The 19141-nt window shown below is 36.2% G+C and overlaps 1 protein-coding gene across 1 annotated transcript in view; it reads left to right on the top strand.

Annotated features, from left to right (window-relative positions):
• LOC126972178 (adipokinetic hormone/corazonin-related peptide receptor variant I-like) overlaps positions 1-19141 on the top strand; it is a 97568-nt gene that overhangs the window by 61123 nt on the left and 17304 nt on the right. The window contains exon 2 of the mRNA XM_050818805.1: positions 17176-17498. Coding sequence (XP_050674762.1) covers positions 17238-17498 — 261 coding nt within the window. The 5' untranslated portion in view covers positions 17176-17237. The remainder of the gene's footprint in view (positions 1-17175; positions 17499-19141) is intronic.

The following is a 19141-nucleotide window of genomic DNA, read 5'->3' as shown; positions in this document are numbered from 1 at the left end:
AAGAAAATCGATTAAAATGTCGTTTTAAATTTTAAATGGTGCTTGCTACTTTCATCTTGTTATCACCTGAGCCCAGAAATGTATGGAAGCGTTTCAATCTCCTTTGCTATCAAGTTAAACCAAGAATATGCAAAATGTTTACAAATAGACATTTTGCTTATGATTGGTTAATTCGGACGTAACGTTTCCCGCGTTCATTTGAAAAAAGAATTTATTTATTTAGTGGCACGGGATGCCAGTTCAGAGGCCAGAATTGTCATTGTATTGACAGTGCTGCCAGCGCTATAGTCAACATTTTGCATATTCTTGGTTTATTCAAAGGGAAAACTATTTACCAAATTTATTTTTTATTGTGCCAATACGGGACGAGACGAGCAAGATGTTCAACTGATGTTAATTGATACACTCTGCCCATTACAATGCAGATTAATTATTACATTATTTGTAATGCCGATAGATTTTAATGTCAATCCTATATCATTTTAGATATTTTCTTGTATCGTGTTAGTGATAAGAATGCTATTTGTCAGGATCCCACCAAATTTCAGTACTGTTACAGTTTTTTTTGTACAACTTTAGAAAACTTACAGCTAGATACATATTAAAAATTCATCTATTATACAGCAGATAGCTATTTACAAGTTTTCACAAATAATAACTATTTATTGTGTATAGGTAGTTGTTTACCTACATTTAATATAATATTATATAACCTACCTTGCTTTATATTAATTAAAAGTTTTTATTTACTTGACGTCTAAATTGAAATGGTGTCGTCTTGAATAAGTCAAGATCGTATTCACTATTAACTTCATTATAAAGTTTGAATGCTCTTATAAGAAAACTGTTCTGTCTATAATTACATTTTGCTGATTGTTTCATCTGTTGTTATAAGCGCCACCTATATTTAAGTTTACGTATCATTGTCGGTCTGGTTGCCACGTTCAATTATTAAAAAAATATATCACAAATACAAAAATCATATCGCATATAATACGAAAGTTTTTGACAAAAACCCTGCAAACATTTGCTTTAAGAATTTATTGAACTGGAACATTGTTGAGATATAAGACTTAATTTTGAGCATCAGCGATTTCTGCTTTGAGTATTTTTGCCTCTTTGATTTATCGCAATTGAATGGCTGAAGTAACGATAGCCATTACGAAAATTCTAAAATGAAAACGGAAGAGAAGGGTGTTCACTTGACCGTGAGATTTTCTGTCCTTGTTATTCGGATACATGTCAAAGATATCGCTTAGTGCATATTTTTTTAATGAAAATAAGTGATGAGACGGGCAGGACGTTCAGCTGGTAGTAATTGATACGCCCTGCCCATTACAATGCAGTGCGGCTCAGAATCCTTGAAAGACCCAAGAATTCTGAGCGGCACTATAACTGCACTCAACATCTTGAGACGTGATGTGTTAAGTCTGATATACCCAGTTATTTCTCTACCCACGGCGCCCTTCAGACCGAAACACAGTGTAGAGAATTAACCGAATTCCACCTTCGCACGACACGCCACAAGTTAGGATATCATCCCCACCAGGCGGTCCTCCACAGTGCGGATTTCAAGGAGCTTTCTTCCACGTACTACAAAGCTGTGGAATGAGCTTCCTTATGCGGTGTTTCCGGGACGATACCTTCAAAAAAAGCGCGTCTACCTTCCTTAAAGGCTGGCAACGCTCCTGTGATTCCTCTGGTGTTGCAAAAGATTGTGGGCGGCGGTGATCACTTAACAACAGGTGACCCGTACGCTCGTTTGTCCTCCTATTCCATAAAAAAAAATAGAAACCATAACCTAGCCGGCATCTTGTGCAATAGAGCCTCCCACTGGTGTATATAGATATATTATATAAATACTCCCAACCTAATGCTCGGCAGCGCACCTTCACATCTTAATCACATTTTGTTGCAAATACACATGAAAAAGTGTGAAGAATTTATATCATTGCCGTTATAATAATAATAAAACTATAATATAGTAAAATGGATAATAATTTAAGAAAGTCACAATGATCATTGGTAAAATGAAAGGTTAAATTGCAAGAAATATCTCAAATGAGGTACCACTTAGAGTTAAGTGCTTCATCGTCAATACCATTAGGCTTCTAAAAACAGAAGCCGTACATGCACCCGATCCCAATCCACCCTCTTTCATTGAGTTTCAAAGAGCTTCATAGATAATACCTTAAAATGAGGTTATGTAACCGAAATGAGATAATTGAGATATTAGATTTTACATTTTGAAGTGAAAGTTACTTTTTTATTTTTGAAGGTTTAACTTTTATAATTAAAACAAATAGGGTTTTGTTTATGATCAGTATACTTGTTTTCTTACTTTAAATCTAAATAATAAAAGCACGAAATCGAAGCACGTCGTCAAAATCGGCGAGCAGCTTTCCAGTTACCCGACCGGAACACGCAAGTTCTGGTCGTTGTCGAAAGCTGCTCTTGGTAACTTCAACCAGCCGTCCATGCCGCCGTTGCACATGAGGAATGACACCCTGGCCCATACGGCAAAAGAGAAAGCCGAGCTCCTGTGCGCTCTTTTCGCCTCCAACTCGACTCTTGACGACAACGGAAAAACACCGCCGACCATCCCGCGGTGTCAGAGCTCTATGCCTGAAGTACAGTTCAGACAGAAAACTGTTAGGCGAGCTCTGTTTTCGTTGGACGTCAGGAAGTCGAGCGGGCCGGATGGCATTTCTCCAATCGTGCTTAGAACGTGTGCCCCTGAGTTGACGCCGGTGCTAACGGGTTTATTCCGGCACTCTTATTCCAAAGGCGTAGTCCCTGACTCATGGAAGTCAGCCCTTGTCCATCCGATCCAAAAAAAAGGCGACAGTTCGGATCCGGCGAACTACAGGCCTATTGCTATCACCTCCCTGCTCTCCAAAATCATGGAGAGCATAATTAGCCACCAGCTTTTAGTATACCTAGAGGGTCACCAGTTGATCAACGACCGACAGTACGGGTTTCGCCATGGACGGTCGGCAGGTGATCTTCTTGTATACCTAACACATAGATGGGCGGCGGCTATTGAAAGCAAGGGGGAAGGCCTGGCAGTTAGCCTGGATATAGCGAAGGCCTTTGATCGTGTATGGCACAAGGCGCTCCTCTCAAAACTTCCATCATTTGGGCTTCCCGAGAGCTTGTGCAAGTGGACCTCCAGCTTCCTCACTGGGCGTAGCATACAGGTCGTTGTCGACGGATATTGCTCGAACCCGAAGCCCGTGAATGCTGGAGTGCCCCAAGGCTGTGTGCTATCTCCTACGTTGTTTCTTCTGCATATCAATGATATGTTGGACACCTCCAACATGCATTGCTATGCAGATGACAGCACTGGTGATGCCGTATACACGGGCCATGCAGGTCTCTCTCGGGAAATCGTCGACCAGTGCCGGGAGAAACTTGTGTCTTCTATCGAGTCCTCTCTCGAGAAGGTCGCGGAATGGGGTAAATTGAACCTTGTCCAATTTAACCCCCAGAAGACTCAAGTTTGCGCGTTTACCACTAAAAAAACCCCATTTGTCGTATCACCGCTCTTCGAGAACACTTCTCTTAAAGCCGCGCCTAGTATCGGAATACTGGGTCTCGAAATCTCGAGCGATTGCCAATTCCGTGGCCATCTGGAGGGCAAAGCCAAATTGGCTTCGAAGAAGCTGGGCGTCATCAATAGAGCACGGCAATACTTCAAGCCGGCCCACATTCTAGCGCTCTACAAAGCGCAGGTCCGGCCACACATGGAGTATTGCTGTCATCTCTGGTCTGGTGCACCCCAGTATCTGCTCGATCCATTTGACCGCGTGCAATGTAGAGCAGCTCGAATTGTCGGGGACTCAGTGCTCTGTGAACGGCTGGATCACTTGGCGTTGCGTAGAGACGTCGCTTCATTGTGTGTCTTCTACCGCATTTATCACGGGGAGTGTTCCGAAGAGCTGTTTAACCTGATTCCTGCCGCCGAATTTCACCATCGCACGACACGCCACAAGTTAGGATATCATCCCCACCATCTGGATGTGTGGCGGTCCTCCACAGTGCGGTTTTCAAGAAGCTTTCTCCCTCGTACTACAAAGCTGTGGAATGAGCTTCCTTGTGCGGTGTTTCGGGGACGATACGACATGGGTACCTTCAAAAAAGCGCGTACACCTTCCTTAAAGGCCGGCAACGCTCTTGTGATTCCTCTGGTGTTGCAAGAGAATGTGGGCTGCGGTGATCACTTAACACCAGGTGACCCGTACGCTCGTTTGTCCTCCTATTCCATAAAAAAAAAAAAAAAAACTCAACTAACGAAACATTAACCCCTCGTTTACACCAAGGTATTATACACGTATTTGACAAGTTTCATGCAAATTACAAATACAAGTTGTATGCAGTGTTTTCAAAATACAATAACATAAAACTTGTCGTAGACAATATTTGTATGAAACTTGTCTGATGAAATTGTTTGTTACGTATAATTAGTTGTCTACATATATATCATCTCATGTTTTATACTTGTTGCTAAACTTGTTTAAGATATGTCAGTGCAGAAATTTATAAATTTGACACAGACAATAGAAAGTGAAGGTACTGCGAAACTTTGCTTCATGAGTGCAGTATACTTGTACATCATACAGAATGAAATTCACTAAAACTTTTGAGGAGACGACAGAAAGAAGGTGCCTATCGTTCCTTATTGAATGATTTAAGAACAGAAGACAGAAGTGGACTCATAAATTTTGTTTGAACGAGACTAGTAAATTGGAGGAATTTGTTTCAAAAAGTTGCACCATACTTTTCTTAGCAGAATTCACAGTATTGAGATGCCAACACTCCAGTAGAGCAATTATTTTTTATGGAAAAGGAGTACAAACGAGCGTACGCACGGGTCACCTGGTGATACACACATTCTCTTGCAACATTAGAGGAATCACAGGAGCGTTGCCGGCCTTGAAGGAAGGCGCGCGTTCTTTTTTGTTAGCTGTTTACTTGAGATTTCTATCTACTGGTCACTCATATTCTTCTTTGCATTTGCATCGGACATCAAAGGCAAAATGTAGTTAATGCATTATTCATGCTTGCGAGACGATTATAAAAGTATCGAAAGAATATCTTAATATAAGCCGAGATAAATATTGCTAATAAAGCTTTCTGTCTTTGACCACTCCATTTATCTTCTTCTTTTCCACTAAAAAAAGCGGTCTGTCCGGTAAATATTTAAAACTTTATCCACTAAGCATGGATAAGTATAGCATAAGTATTATACATAAACTTCAATAAAATTAACAATACTTGTTAAAAACATGTATGTTTTATGTTGGTATGAACGCTGTCAATGTTTCAGACTGTATCAAACATGTCTCAGATCTATATGTGAACGCAAATGGGTTTTATACTCGTGTAAAACCATGTTGGCAACACAGTGTGAACGCAAAATGTTTCTGACAATTGCAAGACATGTTAAAAACAAATAACTGTGTTTTGACAAGTATTCTACAAGATTTTTTACTTGTTTCTTGGTGTAAACGAGGGGTAACGAATTGTCAATTAACAATGGCCGATCCGCGTGCTGTCTACAACTTATTGTAATTATCAGTTTTTTATTTAAAGACGCCGTTGTGTCTCTTCACTCGCAAAAAGATTATCAGAAAATGCGAAGAAATCCAATGGGATTCAATTTAATCAATATATATATATGTTACATGTCGGTGGGATGTGATAAAAACAGTGATTTGTTTAAATCTCGGAAGATGTTACAATACAACACGATTTTATCATTTCTCCAAACAAATCTAGTGGTTTGACCAAATGCCAGAGTTGGTTCCGTGAAATGACAAAAAGTTTTTTCTTATAAATACACACATCAAAAAAGTCTAAGCAACATGTACTAATTTAAATTTTAGGATGGTTTTTCACATTATAACGTTGTATTTTATTTTTAAAATAATATTTTTAGGGTCCTATGATGTAAAAATAACAGCTGTTGTCTTTATAATAACAGAAATTAACAATATTAGAATATACGTCAGAAACTAAGGTACATAAGCAACTAAACATTTTTTTAACAATATGAAATTTTTAAAGAAAATCAATTTATTGTGAAAGAATAGGATAATTTAATACAAACTATGGCTTCCTCTGCTATTTAGAACTTGTCGGCAACGATTATTCATTGAATTAATGAGAATGTTTATGTAATCTTGCGGTATTCGCTCCCAATGGAATTGTAGCAAATCCTTCAGCTGTTGGGTTGTTGTCACTCCGTCCAGGTCCTTCAAAACATGTCTCTGGAGCCTGTCCTATGCGTGCTCGATGGGGTTGAGGTCTGGCGATTGTGCAGGCCAGGGAAATACCCGGAAGTTCTCCGTTGCCAAGTTTTGACTGGTTCGCTGAGCTGTATGTGAACGCGCATTGTCATGCATTAACGTAAAATCGGAGCCAAAGGTTTGTGCAAATGGATGGACATAAGGTCTGAGAATATCCTTAACGTAATTTTCAGCGTTCATGTTTCCATTTAAAAGAACGACCTCAGTTCGCCTGTTCTTTATAATACCCGCCAATACCATAACTGTTGTGCCGCTGTAAGGATGATCTTCCTGAATGTCGACTGAAATCCGAATCGCGACTCATCGGAAAACATTATTTTATCCCATTGTTCCTGGGTCCATGTTCTGCGTTCTCTACACCATTCATTTCAACGAGCGCGATTCCCGTGACGTCTCGGTGGGAACCTAATTGCGCGTCGAGCTCGTACTCGTGCAGTCGATTTCGCAGTTTGGGGACCTACATCAACACCACTCGAATTTTGTAGCTTCAAACTTATCTCTCGAGCGGTTAACATTGGCTGGCGTCTTGCAGTCAGTTGTATGTACCAGTCTTGCCGAGTGGTTGTACTCCTTTTACGGCCTGAAAGCTGTTCAGCGGGTCCCCTTGTATTATTGTAGCGCTGCCAAAGACGACAAGTAACACTTCTATGAATGCTAGAATGCCGAGATACCTGAGATTGATTACTTTCCGTTTGCAACATCCCTACAGCTCTTTGTATTTCATTTGCGGTCAAATGACGTCGCTCCATTACGTAAAGAATATCTAAAAATTCAATTTTATCGCTAACTTTATTTAAATGGTTGATAAAATTATAAAATCAAGACTAAATGTAGCAATAAAAACACACTTAAATTCAAACAAATTCCCTTTCATTTAATTTTATGAATAAAAGAAAACATAATCGATTTTTTTTTACAACCAGCCAGTATGTCATCAATAACAAAAAACTTTACGTACTTATGCACTTTGAGTGAATAAAGACTTTAATTTTGTAATATCATGCATGTTGCTTAGACTTTTTTGATGTGTGTATATAAGGTTTATTTGGTAAGACTTAGACATAATTTGGTTAGAATTTAGTATAGTGTCACAGGTGGAGGGGGGTAAGAGGAGAAGGGGGCGGGAGGGAGATGTTTTCCGTCCCCTGGCACTCCGCCACTCCCATGAAAAGGTAACGCACCAGTCTCTCTAAAGTCAAATTAACCTAACCACAAAACAGATAAAAGTTACTCTAAAAGACAAGTAGATATGGTTATGAATTGTTGTTAGTAAAAGAAGAATATTTCAATCATTTATAAACATACAATTACAAGAAAAACCGTTAGATTTATGGCCAAAAAAATGTTGATGGAAAAAGGTTAGACCTCCATTTTACATGTTACATAGACATACTGACATATATTAAGTAGTTTGTATGTGCATTTTAATTGGCCAATATTGGACTATGTCATAATATTCAAGATCAAAATAAAAAAAACAAATGACGAACCGGCTAGAAATTTCCATAGAACTTATTAACCCACACATTTACGCGAGTTTAATGACGCAGTTTCGGCCCAGCTGTCATATTAACACGAAGGCTCAGAAGGTGTACTATTAATATTGTTTGACGCAGTCAGTTATTGTTTTCATCCACAAGTTGGCAATTAATTGTTATTGTTGTAATGCTCCTTCGCTTAATGTTACATTAAGCGAAGGAGCATTTGTGTGAATCAGACCTTTTTTACTACTCTATGCGATTAAGTATTTACGTGCTAACTTTACACCCGCTGAGTTAGTTCTTGCTCACGCTAACGTAAAGTTGCATTTCATTAGTACAATATATATATGTATTGTGACACTAAAAGTTTGTAGAACTGGCCACGTGTAAAGAATATAAAAAAAAATTAAGGCGAACTATCGACTGTCTGGGCGCGGGATAAACCTAACGGCGGTTTTTCTAGTAATCGAGTAAACTGATTGAAATATTCTTCGTTTATTGTATTTTGGTTTGAGCTGATGGTCTTGTTACTAATGATCTAAATAAATAAATTTAAACTAAAACTATTTGGCAAGTTCACACATTGAACTACGGCAGTGGTCGGCAAACTTATTAACTGAAGAGCCAATTATGAATATTACAACAATTAAAAATTGGGCGCCAAATAGCCTTGTTTATTAATTTTTTATTTCACTAAATAAGTAGTACACTAAATTTAAATATGTGTGTGTAAATCTACTTGGAAAGTATGAGTAAGTTAGGTTTTTTTTGTTGATGTTTTTAATGTCAGGTAAGCATGATTTCAAGTTCTCATCAATAAGACGAGTTCTCAGTTAACTCTTGATAATGTTCATGCTTGATAAAGATTGTTCGCATATATATGTAGAACCGAAAAGAGAAAGAACAGCAAACCCGAGCTTCTTCAGCTGATAGTAAGAGTCAGTAACGCTACTCCAAGCGTTGAAAATGATCATGATCATATCCGCTCAGAATAGAGTTTTTCAAAAATCCTGAAAAAAAGCCTCCAAAAACTTACATACATACATAAAATTACGCCTCTTTCCCGTAGGGGTAGGCAGAGACCACTTCTTTCCACTTGCTACGATCCTTACATACTTCTTTCGCTTCGTCCACTTTCATTATTCCTTTCATACATGCTCTCCGGTTTAGGGTACTCTTGACCTGGCCTTTTTTCAAGACGTCCCTGATTTGATCTTGAAACGTCCGCCTAGGTCTACCCCTTCCAACACTTTTATTCACAATGGCCTTATACTCTTTCTTCGTCAATCGTTCTTCATTCATTCTCTCGACATGTCCAAACCATCTCAGCAAAAACTTAACACTAATATAAATATTCATTAATACTTTAAATTATTTTCAAGCAGCCATTTTAAGTCTTGGTATAAACATTTTTCACTGTATTTTCAAGTCCTCAGGCAATTTGATTATTTTACCCAATATCATATTTATTTCTTATTCATACTCGTTATTCTGTTGAATACATTTGTCATGCTTTATATCAGAAGGTCTAATAATTGCAATGGCATTAGCAAACATTAGGGATCGATAATTAGTCATTTAAGGAATGTCATTTACATGAAATAAAAGCAAAAGTGGCCCCAATACACTTCCCTGGGGAACTCTACGATTATTATAGAGGCAGATTGATTGGTTAGAGAGGCAGTTTGGCTGGTAGTGTTGAGGATGTCCATATGTCGTAAGCCTCTTGCCCGTTTGCCCCCTCTTATATAAAAATGACAGAAGTTGTCAAGGTAAATAACCTATTTATCCTTTAATTTGTCAGATGTAATTGTAAGGGTGAAATGGAACTCGCTTCAGTCAAAGTAATTAGATTACGTTTTGTTTTCATTTGTAGCCTGATACTCAGTTGATTGAGGTCCCCTTCACTTAAACTTTACAAGGGTTTTTAGGAAAGTTTTAATTAATTATAATGTTTATTCATCAGATAAACTTGTTCTTATGTGCAATGATTTATAATTTCTTTAGAATCTCATTTAAAATCGTTGGAACTTTAACTACCTACACTGCTGTTTTGATGTACTGATATGCAGTGGAAAAGTTTTGTGATAATCTGTTTCTCACGTGTACTTACTTTTTTTTTTGTTTGTCTATTGAATAATTTGACGGATTGCGAAGTTGGCCAGTGTTGTGTTCACTTTGTAAAATGATTTTTGCAATTTATTTGTTGATATTTTAATGGTTTGTTTTAGATTAAGGATTGTCCTCCGCTGCGATCCAATTAGATACCGCACTACCTGAGAACAATAGCTTTTTTATTACGGCAACTATTAGATGCTTGTGTGCGTGGCATCTTGATATATACTCAATGGTATCTTTCAAATATTGTAACTTATGTACGCTTCATATTATTTGACATTCAAATTAATAAAATACAAATTACTTACTGATGATATGTAATCCCAGTGTCTTTCTTATTTTTTGTAGTATTACTTTTATAAAGTTTTAAAAAACCCATCAACATATTACTTGACCGTGCTGTTTATGTGAAATGAAAAGGCCTGTATGACTAATAATATGTTACGTTTTAAAAGTGATAACCCTCACTTGTACGATTAATACACAAATAAATAAAATTAAAAAAAAACATATGAACGATATTAGGAAATTGACTTGAGATGTCGCTCTTGTAAATCTAAACAATATTTGTGTATTAATCTTAGAAGTGAGGGTTATTACTTTAAACACATAACATATTGTTTAAATTTACAAGAGCTACATTTCAAGTCAATTTCCTAATATGCAAATATTGGGGTTGAGCAGGTTATCAACTGTAAAGTAGATCCTGTAGATGAAGCCACAACCTGAGAGTTGAACAAACCAAACAAGATTTTATAACGATACGTTACTCGAACGGTTGGCTCAGTTGGTAAGAGCACCGGCACGGAACCCCGGAGGTCGTGGGTTCGAATCCCGCATCGCTCATAAATTTTGTTTTTCAAATTTTATTTATTTCTGCCTGTATGATTTCCAAAAATTCAAATTAAGATTAAAATATGTTAAGTAAGTTTTATAATATATAAATATATAAGTTCCTTCTATATTTGGATTTTTGATAAAACCTTATCTTGAAGAAACCACATTGATGAAATGGCCAATCACATTGGCATTTCAGCAAACGGACACGTCACAAATGTTTTGGTAATTTTATTGGACGTTTCACAAAATGTTCCGCCACATCATCAATTCTAAGAAAATAGCCAGGGCGTTAGAACATACTTACTTTTTTTAAATGAAAATAAGGGACGAGACGAGCAGGACGTTCAGCTGATGGTAATTGATACGCCTTGCCCATTACAATGCAGTGCCGATCAGGATTTTTGAAAAACCCCAAAAATTCTGAGTGGCAGTACAACTGCACTCGTCACCTTGGGACATAAGATGTTAAGTCTCATTTGCCCAGTAATGTCACTAGCTACGGCGTCCGTCAGACCGAAACACAGTAATGCTTCACTGCAGAAATAGGCGCCATTGTGGTACCCATAATCTAGCCGGCATCCTGTGCAAAGGAGCCTCCCACTGGTAAAACTGCTGCCACGGGGAATGAAAGTGTGAAATAAACTTCTATGCCATGAGGAATCGTTATGTAAAACGAGTTACAAAGTCGTGCGTTAGCACAAAATCCGTGTATAGAGCCATCTGACGGTCGCACAGGAAGATCAGAGGTTTTTTTTTATGAAGTGACGAGACATGCCCTGCTCTTACAATTCAATGGCACTCAGGATTCTTGAGTTCATCGAAAATTCTCGCGGCATCACAATTGCGCTCGTCTGTTTCAGACATAAGAGATTAAATTTCACCTAGAGGGCCCTTTGAACCGAAACACAAGAACCCTTTTACATTTACTGCTTCACGGCCGGCAACCTTTGTAAAGGAGCCTCCTACAGGTGAAACCAATTTGTGGTGAACATTTAATAGTATGGATAGTATTTTTGAAGTAAAAACTTCATTAGCCGCGTTGGACAGTTTTCGGTAATGGAAAATGTTATGGGTTCGCGTCAGCGACAATCTTATAAACGGCACACGCGATAAATAGTTAATAAAAAAATACAAATATATAGTTCGACACTCTTTGGATGGGTGAAATCTCGTGAGTTCGCGTCACCGAAATGCTTATTTATAGCAGTATGTCTGTAGCTATACAGACGAATTGTGCAACATTAGTGACGTGTATAATATCTTGTAAGTGAAATTGAATGGACTTAGCGAAAAGTTCAATTTGTTTATTCTTTCCGTTGTTGAAATAGTGATTTGTTTGATTAATATTATTAGAAAAAAGTTTTTTGAAATTAAAAATGACATTGTTTTTAAGCATTTGAAACTAAAAGTTCTAAGTTTTCACTTCTATCTTGTAGAGACTATAACTAATAACATTTTTTTTGCAATACTGCAAATAAATATATATAAATTTCCTTAAAAGCTTTATCGCGAGAGCAGAGGCGTTGAAAACAACGCCAATATTAAAGGATTCTTCCTACATACGATGTGGGTGAACGAAAATCAAACCAGATTCCATGAATACGTAATCAGAAATGCCATTCATGAATTCGATTTGCATTTACAAAATACAATACACATGGCCAACAAATTTTCACACGCTAAAGCTTTTTTATGTAGAATTTTACACAAATAAAAATGAAAACAAAATTGTATGAACGATGCGGGACTCGAAATCGCGACCTCTATTTTAAGATTTTAATTAATATTTTATATTGTTGTGTTGTGTGTTTGGTGTTGCTAATAAAGTGTTTTCTATTCTATTTATATCAATCTCCGATCGCTACTAAAATTCAACATCGCTGGCCTTATAATAATTATTTTTAGAAATTGAACATACATCCATTGTTTTACATATAACTAGCTGCCCCGACAGACGTTGTCCTGTAGATAATCCTAAAACATGTTTTATAGGAATTTGCCAATAATATTTCAAAACATCAAGAATTTTTTCAAAAAAAATGCTCCCTGTTGTTATAATGAAATTGTTTCACAGCGGAACTGTCAAACCGTGCGTCACTAAATTCTCTCATAGAAAATATGTCCATACAAAACAAATATTGAAAATAAAAATATTTATGGGTCCCAAATCGAAATAAAAACTACCCATCTCTCAAGTTGGACCAAACTGCACTCCATGAAGTAATCACCATTAAAATCCGTTCATTAGTTTACGAGTCCATTGAGGACAAACATTGTGACACGAGATTTATATATATTAAGATTAAGATTATACGTTTTAATATATGTCAATTTTAATAATTTGCTTTAACAAAGTAATAAATTTAAAAGGTTGAAAAGTATAAAGCATTACTGTTATATTGTACCCTAACAACCTTCATATAATAAAATGAAACTCCATTTAATTTTATAACTCCTGTATTTGACGTGACATATTTCGGAAGCTTTACAAACTTTTAAAATGTACTCCATCAGGTTTAGTTAGGGTACTTTACGCAGAGTTCCAATTATCAACGGAGTTTCATAACGCTTTTACAACTTGTTTAATATCCGTGGTTTTTGTAATAAACCCATCATTAAACTGTAATAGGATAGGTTGGAAGTAATTAATGGTAGCTGATCACTTCCTTCTATAATATCGATTATGCATACCCGTTCAAATTTTATATATAGAGGTTTAACAAAAGCACATTTTTATAGCTCAGTACTTTGCAAAGAAATATGAAACCCTTATAAGGATAATATCGTTGTCTGTAAAAAAAATTGGCGGATCTTAGAAGCTAAAACTATTTTGAAAGACTGCTGACGTCTACAGCAAATACAACCTCTGAGGTAATAAATGGCGCTAAACTTCATAATGACAACTATGACCAATATTATCTTTGACTCATCTGAAAACAAGATCTGGATCTTTTACGCAAAAATCTAATGAAAAGACACAGTTACAACTACACGCGTTTTTATCCTTTAAAGTGTTTTATTTAAATGTGTAACACTCGCGTTAATCAAAGAACTATTCCACTATTTCATTCTCTGAGAGCAAAGCCTTCATCCTTATTTCATTTTTATTTTTATATTACGAAGCCCAGTCTCGTCGTACACAATCAAAAGCAATTATCATAGTTATTTCTCTGATGATTCTGAAATTTAGTCTCGCAATATGTTGTCATAAATTAAATTACACACAATATTAATTAATGTAAGCATTCTGAGAATTAATTAAACTATTGTAGACACTTACAGCATGAACAATGTTGGAATTAATAAAATGTATATATCTTAATATATATAAATTACGTGACACGTTGTTTGTCCGCGATGGACTCCTAAACTAATGAACGGATTTTAATGGGGATTACTTTATGGAGTGCAGTTTAGTCCAACTTGAGAGATAGGATAGATTTTATTTCGATTTGGGACCCATAATTATTTTTATTTCCAATATTTGTTTTGTATGGACATATTTTGTGTGAGAGAATCTATCGACGCACGGTTCGACAGTTCTGCTGTGAAACAATTTCATTATAACAACAGGGAGCATTTTATACGAAATAATTTTTAATGTTTTTAAATATTATTGGCAAATTCCTATAAAACGGTATTTTTTTTTATTATCTACAGAACAACGTCTGTCGGGTCAGCTAGTATATATATATATATGTTTAGAGCGGCTTAACATACGAATGGGGGGTCATTTGGCTGTTTGTAATTACCGCCACAAAAATACAAGGACGAAGACATTTGTCGTATCACCACTCTTTGATAGCACTCTCCTTAGCCATTGCCTTGGCAATGACCAACTCCTCGGTCATCTGGAAGGCAAAGCCAAATTGGGTGCGAAAAAACTAGGTAACTAGGTTTGTGAACGATGGGGGCTCGAACTACGATCTCTAGCACTCTTAGCAACTGAGCCAACCGTTCGAGTGACGTATGGTTTCTACATCTTGGTATGTCTTGTTCAACTCTCAGGTTGTGGCTCCATCTACAGGATCTACTTTACAGTTGATAACCTGCTCAACCCTAATAATTGCATAATATTAAGAAATTGACTTGAGATGTCGCTCTTTTAAATCTGAACAATTTTTGGTTACAAATTTAATTTGTATAATTAATCCGAGAAGTGATATCAGTTTAAGAAAAGCAAATTGTTTTAATAGGCGTTATTTTGCGGAATTCCATTCAACGAACGAGTCAACTACTCTTCATGATGCCTCGTGTTGTGGCAAAACAATTGTCGTGATTTTCTAAAATTTAGCGGAATTAACACTAATTATCGTCATTTACAACATTTAAAAAATCTCCTGCATGGTACAGTAGACCCGCAGATACCGTTTCGTTATGAAAAGGATGAAGTGAGAGGATTTTTTATGAAGAAGGAGGTTAAACAAGCGTACGGGTCAACTGATGTTACTAGGTTCATAAAAGGAGCAAGGCTACTTCAAGCCGACCAATATTTTAGTGCTCTACAAAGCGCAGGTCATCTATATGCGGAGTATTTCTCTTATCTCTGGCATGGCGCCCCAGTATTAGCTCGGACCATTTGACCGCGAGCAACGCAAGGCTGCTTGACTTGTCAGGGCTGTAGTTCTGTATGCTACATGATCACTTGGCGTAGTGTAGAGTCGCCTTATTACGTGTCTTCTACCACATTTATCACGGAGAATTCTACTTTCGCAATACACTCCATCCTAGCGAAACTCTCTAAGAAAATAGACAAAATGTGGTGTCGTGGGACACCAGGTAGGAACGAAGTTCCTTCGGCTAATGTAGAATCGACACAATTTGTAAAAAAAAAATCGTGTTCAATTTTATGTAGGTTTTCTTGATTTTTCTCTTAAATTTTGCAGATTAGTTTTTATTTAACTACACGAAAGTATTTAGGAAATTCAGTATTTTAGGAAATAATAAATTACGTAAAATAAAAAGAAATCGTAATCCAAATTATCAATTAAAATAACAAAATATGTCTCTTTATTTTTGTTTGACAACATAAAATTACATAGAAATAGAAACGACTGTCGCGCCTGCGCTCGTCTCATTTAACGGTTTTATTCCACGGACTTTTTCTTACGGTTTTACTATCACATTTTTTTCAGTTCGGTCCCGCAGCAAAATCCCTATCTCCTCCAAGCCTGCCGTAAGGAACTTCGTTCCAAAAAGCGATTCACTCGATTGTATGAAACGTGCAGTCATTGATAGATTGACAGATGATGGCTATAATCTTGTAAAAAAAAGGAGATCCACTACGTTTTATGCAACTGTACGCTTTCAAACTTAGCCGGATTATACTTCGTGGCCAATCGCGATGCTGTTATTACTACTATTTCAAACTTATGTCAAATCACTTCTCGTTTCATACAAAACTGAATTTCAATTTTTACTTAGGAAGTTCCGCCTCTTAGTAGTACTTAGATCCTCTTTGCTATAGCGTACTATACAGACTTATGTCCTCCACATCATATGCATGTTTATCGATCATCCACAGTTAGGTTTTCATGGAAACTTCTTCCCCGATATTATTTAAAAAAAATTGCAGCGGATCTTAGGTAAAGTCATATCATCTGTAGATGCTATTAAAACGACGTACATCACTAGGATTTATAGAAAAAACGTTTGTTTTTTTACGATTATTCTCTATCGCAGGCAAACGTATAGATAGTTACATTTCAACGTAGTATTATATTAGGTACTAATGAAATTGATTGTTTTAAAAACATGAAGTTCAGCAAAAAAATGGCATAAGGCGTATCCACACAAAGCGAAAATAGTTTTTCTTTCTTTTTCACTCGCTTCGTCACACACATTCTGTCACTTTTTTTATTAGTATCCTTTCGCTGTCACTAGTTTTGTGTGGATACGGCCTCTTAATAAATAATGTTTAAAAAAAACTAAATAGCACGCTTTATATAAAATTCAACTAAAAAATAGAAAATAAGTAGAAGAATTATTATTTTAATAATATCATAAAAAGCACCCGTAGTGTAGAGTTTTGTAGTTGAATTTTATGTAAAGCGTGCTTTTTAGTTTTTTTAACTATTATTTATTTTTCATTTTTTAGTTAAATTTTCTATAAAAGCGTATTTTTAAAACTATTAAGTACTTTAACATCAATTCCTGCCTTATCGACTACAGATGAAAATTATATCAATTAACAAAAATCATATTTTGCAAATTGAAAAATTGAATAATTTTATCAAATTAGTGTAATGTCATCGGTCCTCGATAAATCTACAAGGTTTGAACGAAATCTAGCCGTTTAAAGTAGGTCAAAATCGCGCCCAAAGAAGTCGGTTACAAACATACATACAAACATACAGGTGAAGCTAATATAAAGCGTATAAAAATTATGTTATAGCTGTAATCTAATTAAAACATTTTAATTCCAGTATCGTCCACATGACCCACCAAGATGCTACCAAGTTGAAATTATCGAAAGAAACACACTAAAATGGATATAGACGAGAAGGTCTCTGGGCCGGGCGGAGCTTCGCAGAAGAACTGGACCCATCCGAACTCCAGTGATGAGCTCCCGTTGGATATGCAGTTTAACCATGGCCATGTCATTTCCATCACAGTGTACAGTGTGTTGATGGTGGTGTCTGCCACTGGGAACCTGACTGTACTGTCGCAGCTGGTGCGACGAAGACGTGCAGGCAGAGCGAGTAGACTTGATGTTCTTCTGATGCACTTGGCTGTTGCAGATCTTATGGTAAGCGTTATTCTTTTTTTTTTATTGTATAACTAGTATGTCAGTTTTTAAAATATTCAGCTGTTAATAAATGGACTAATGATGCTCACATGATAGATCCAGTAGATTTGATGAATGGATAAAATTTTATCCTATAAACAATTGAAGTGTCCATTTTTTTTTAATATTTATATATAAATACTAGCTGACCCAGCAAACGTTGTATTGCCGATATTAAAATCGCGATACAAAAGTAACTGTTGATCGTAGATGGGTAAAAATTTGAAGTTGTATGTATTTTTTAATGCTGACTCATAATCAAACAAATTTAAAAAAAATGTCAAAAAAATTAAAACAATAATTTCGTGTGGACCACCCTTAACGTTTAGGGGTATGAAAAATAGATGTTGTCCGATTCACAGACCTACCCAATATGCACTCAAAATTTCTTGAGAATCGGTCAACCCGTTTCAGGGGAGTTCAAAGTTTAACACCATGACACGAGAATTTTATACATTAGATGTAGTTTATAGCTTAAAATAATAACACATACTTAAATATTAAGAAGCTTATCTGTTTGTGAAGCCACTTCAAATTAAATTTCATAATTATTTATACAAACCAACAATTTTCAATTACAGTTATTACAACATAGATCTATTTGTACATATTTGTACATGGTGCTTACACCGGCAACCAAATGTGTTTGTTTCGGCTAATCTAAAATAGCTAGACTGATTTTGGAAGTAAACTAATTGACAGCAGTGCAATAAACTTAAAATGTCAAATTATTGTTTTTGCTTTCAATTATTATAATCAATACTTTCAAATATATAAATTACGTGACACGTTGTTTGTCCGCGATGGACTCCTAAACTAATGAACGGATTTTAATGGGGATTACTTCATGGAGTGCAGTTTAGTCCAACTTGAGAGATAGAATAGTTTTTATTTCGATTTGGGACCCATAATTATTTTTATTTCCAATATTTGTTTTGTATGGACATATTTTCTGTGAGAGAATTTATTGACGCATGGTTTGACAGTTCTGCTGTGAAACTATTTAATTACAGTTAACAACAGGGAGCAATGACGTTCTATAACCTATACATAATATAGAACGCCATTGACAGGGAGCATATTTTACAAAATAATTCTTGGTTTTATGAAATATTATTGACAAATTCATAAAAAAACAGTATTTTATTTAATATGCACAGAACGACGTCTGTCGGGTCAGCTAGTATACTATAAAAACTTGTGATTATATCTCGTAATGTGAACGCCATGCTGTATAGTATAGCATTAGGGCCTTACTTGCTATATTGTTTATCACAATAGTATAGCGTAGTCGAAATAGCCTGAGTCTATTGCGTTTTCCAAACAATTCTCGTACAAATTAGCGTAAGTAAAGCACGCAATGAACTTCAATCATCAAAAAGTGTCCGAACATTGTTGCATACAAGAATAGCGAAAATTATATTGGTAACGTAAAATACGCGCACTCTATTTCAGACTGTGTATCTCTCACGATAAAGTGCAATGTCGCACGCACGCACGCATTGGAGAGCTATTACTAATACGCCATAAAAGGCTGACAAACTAAAAACTCTGCCCACTCCACGTGTTGAGCAGACTTTTGTCTCGGATACTTTGGGCGAGAT

This window comes from Leptidea sinapis, chromosome 25 (assembly GCF_905404315.1).
Source record: "Leptidea sinapis chromosome 25, ilLepSina1.1, whole genome shotgun sequence".
Lineage (NCBI taxonomy): Eukaryota > Metazoa > Arthropoda > Insecta > Lepidoptera > Pieridae > Leptidea > Leptidea sinapis.
Note: the sequence above shows the minus strand (reverse complement) of the source record. Positions and strands in the feature narration are given on the sequence as shown.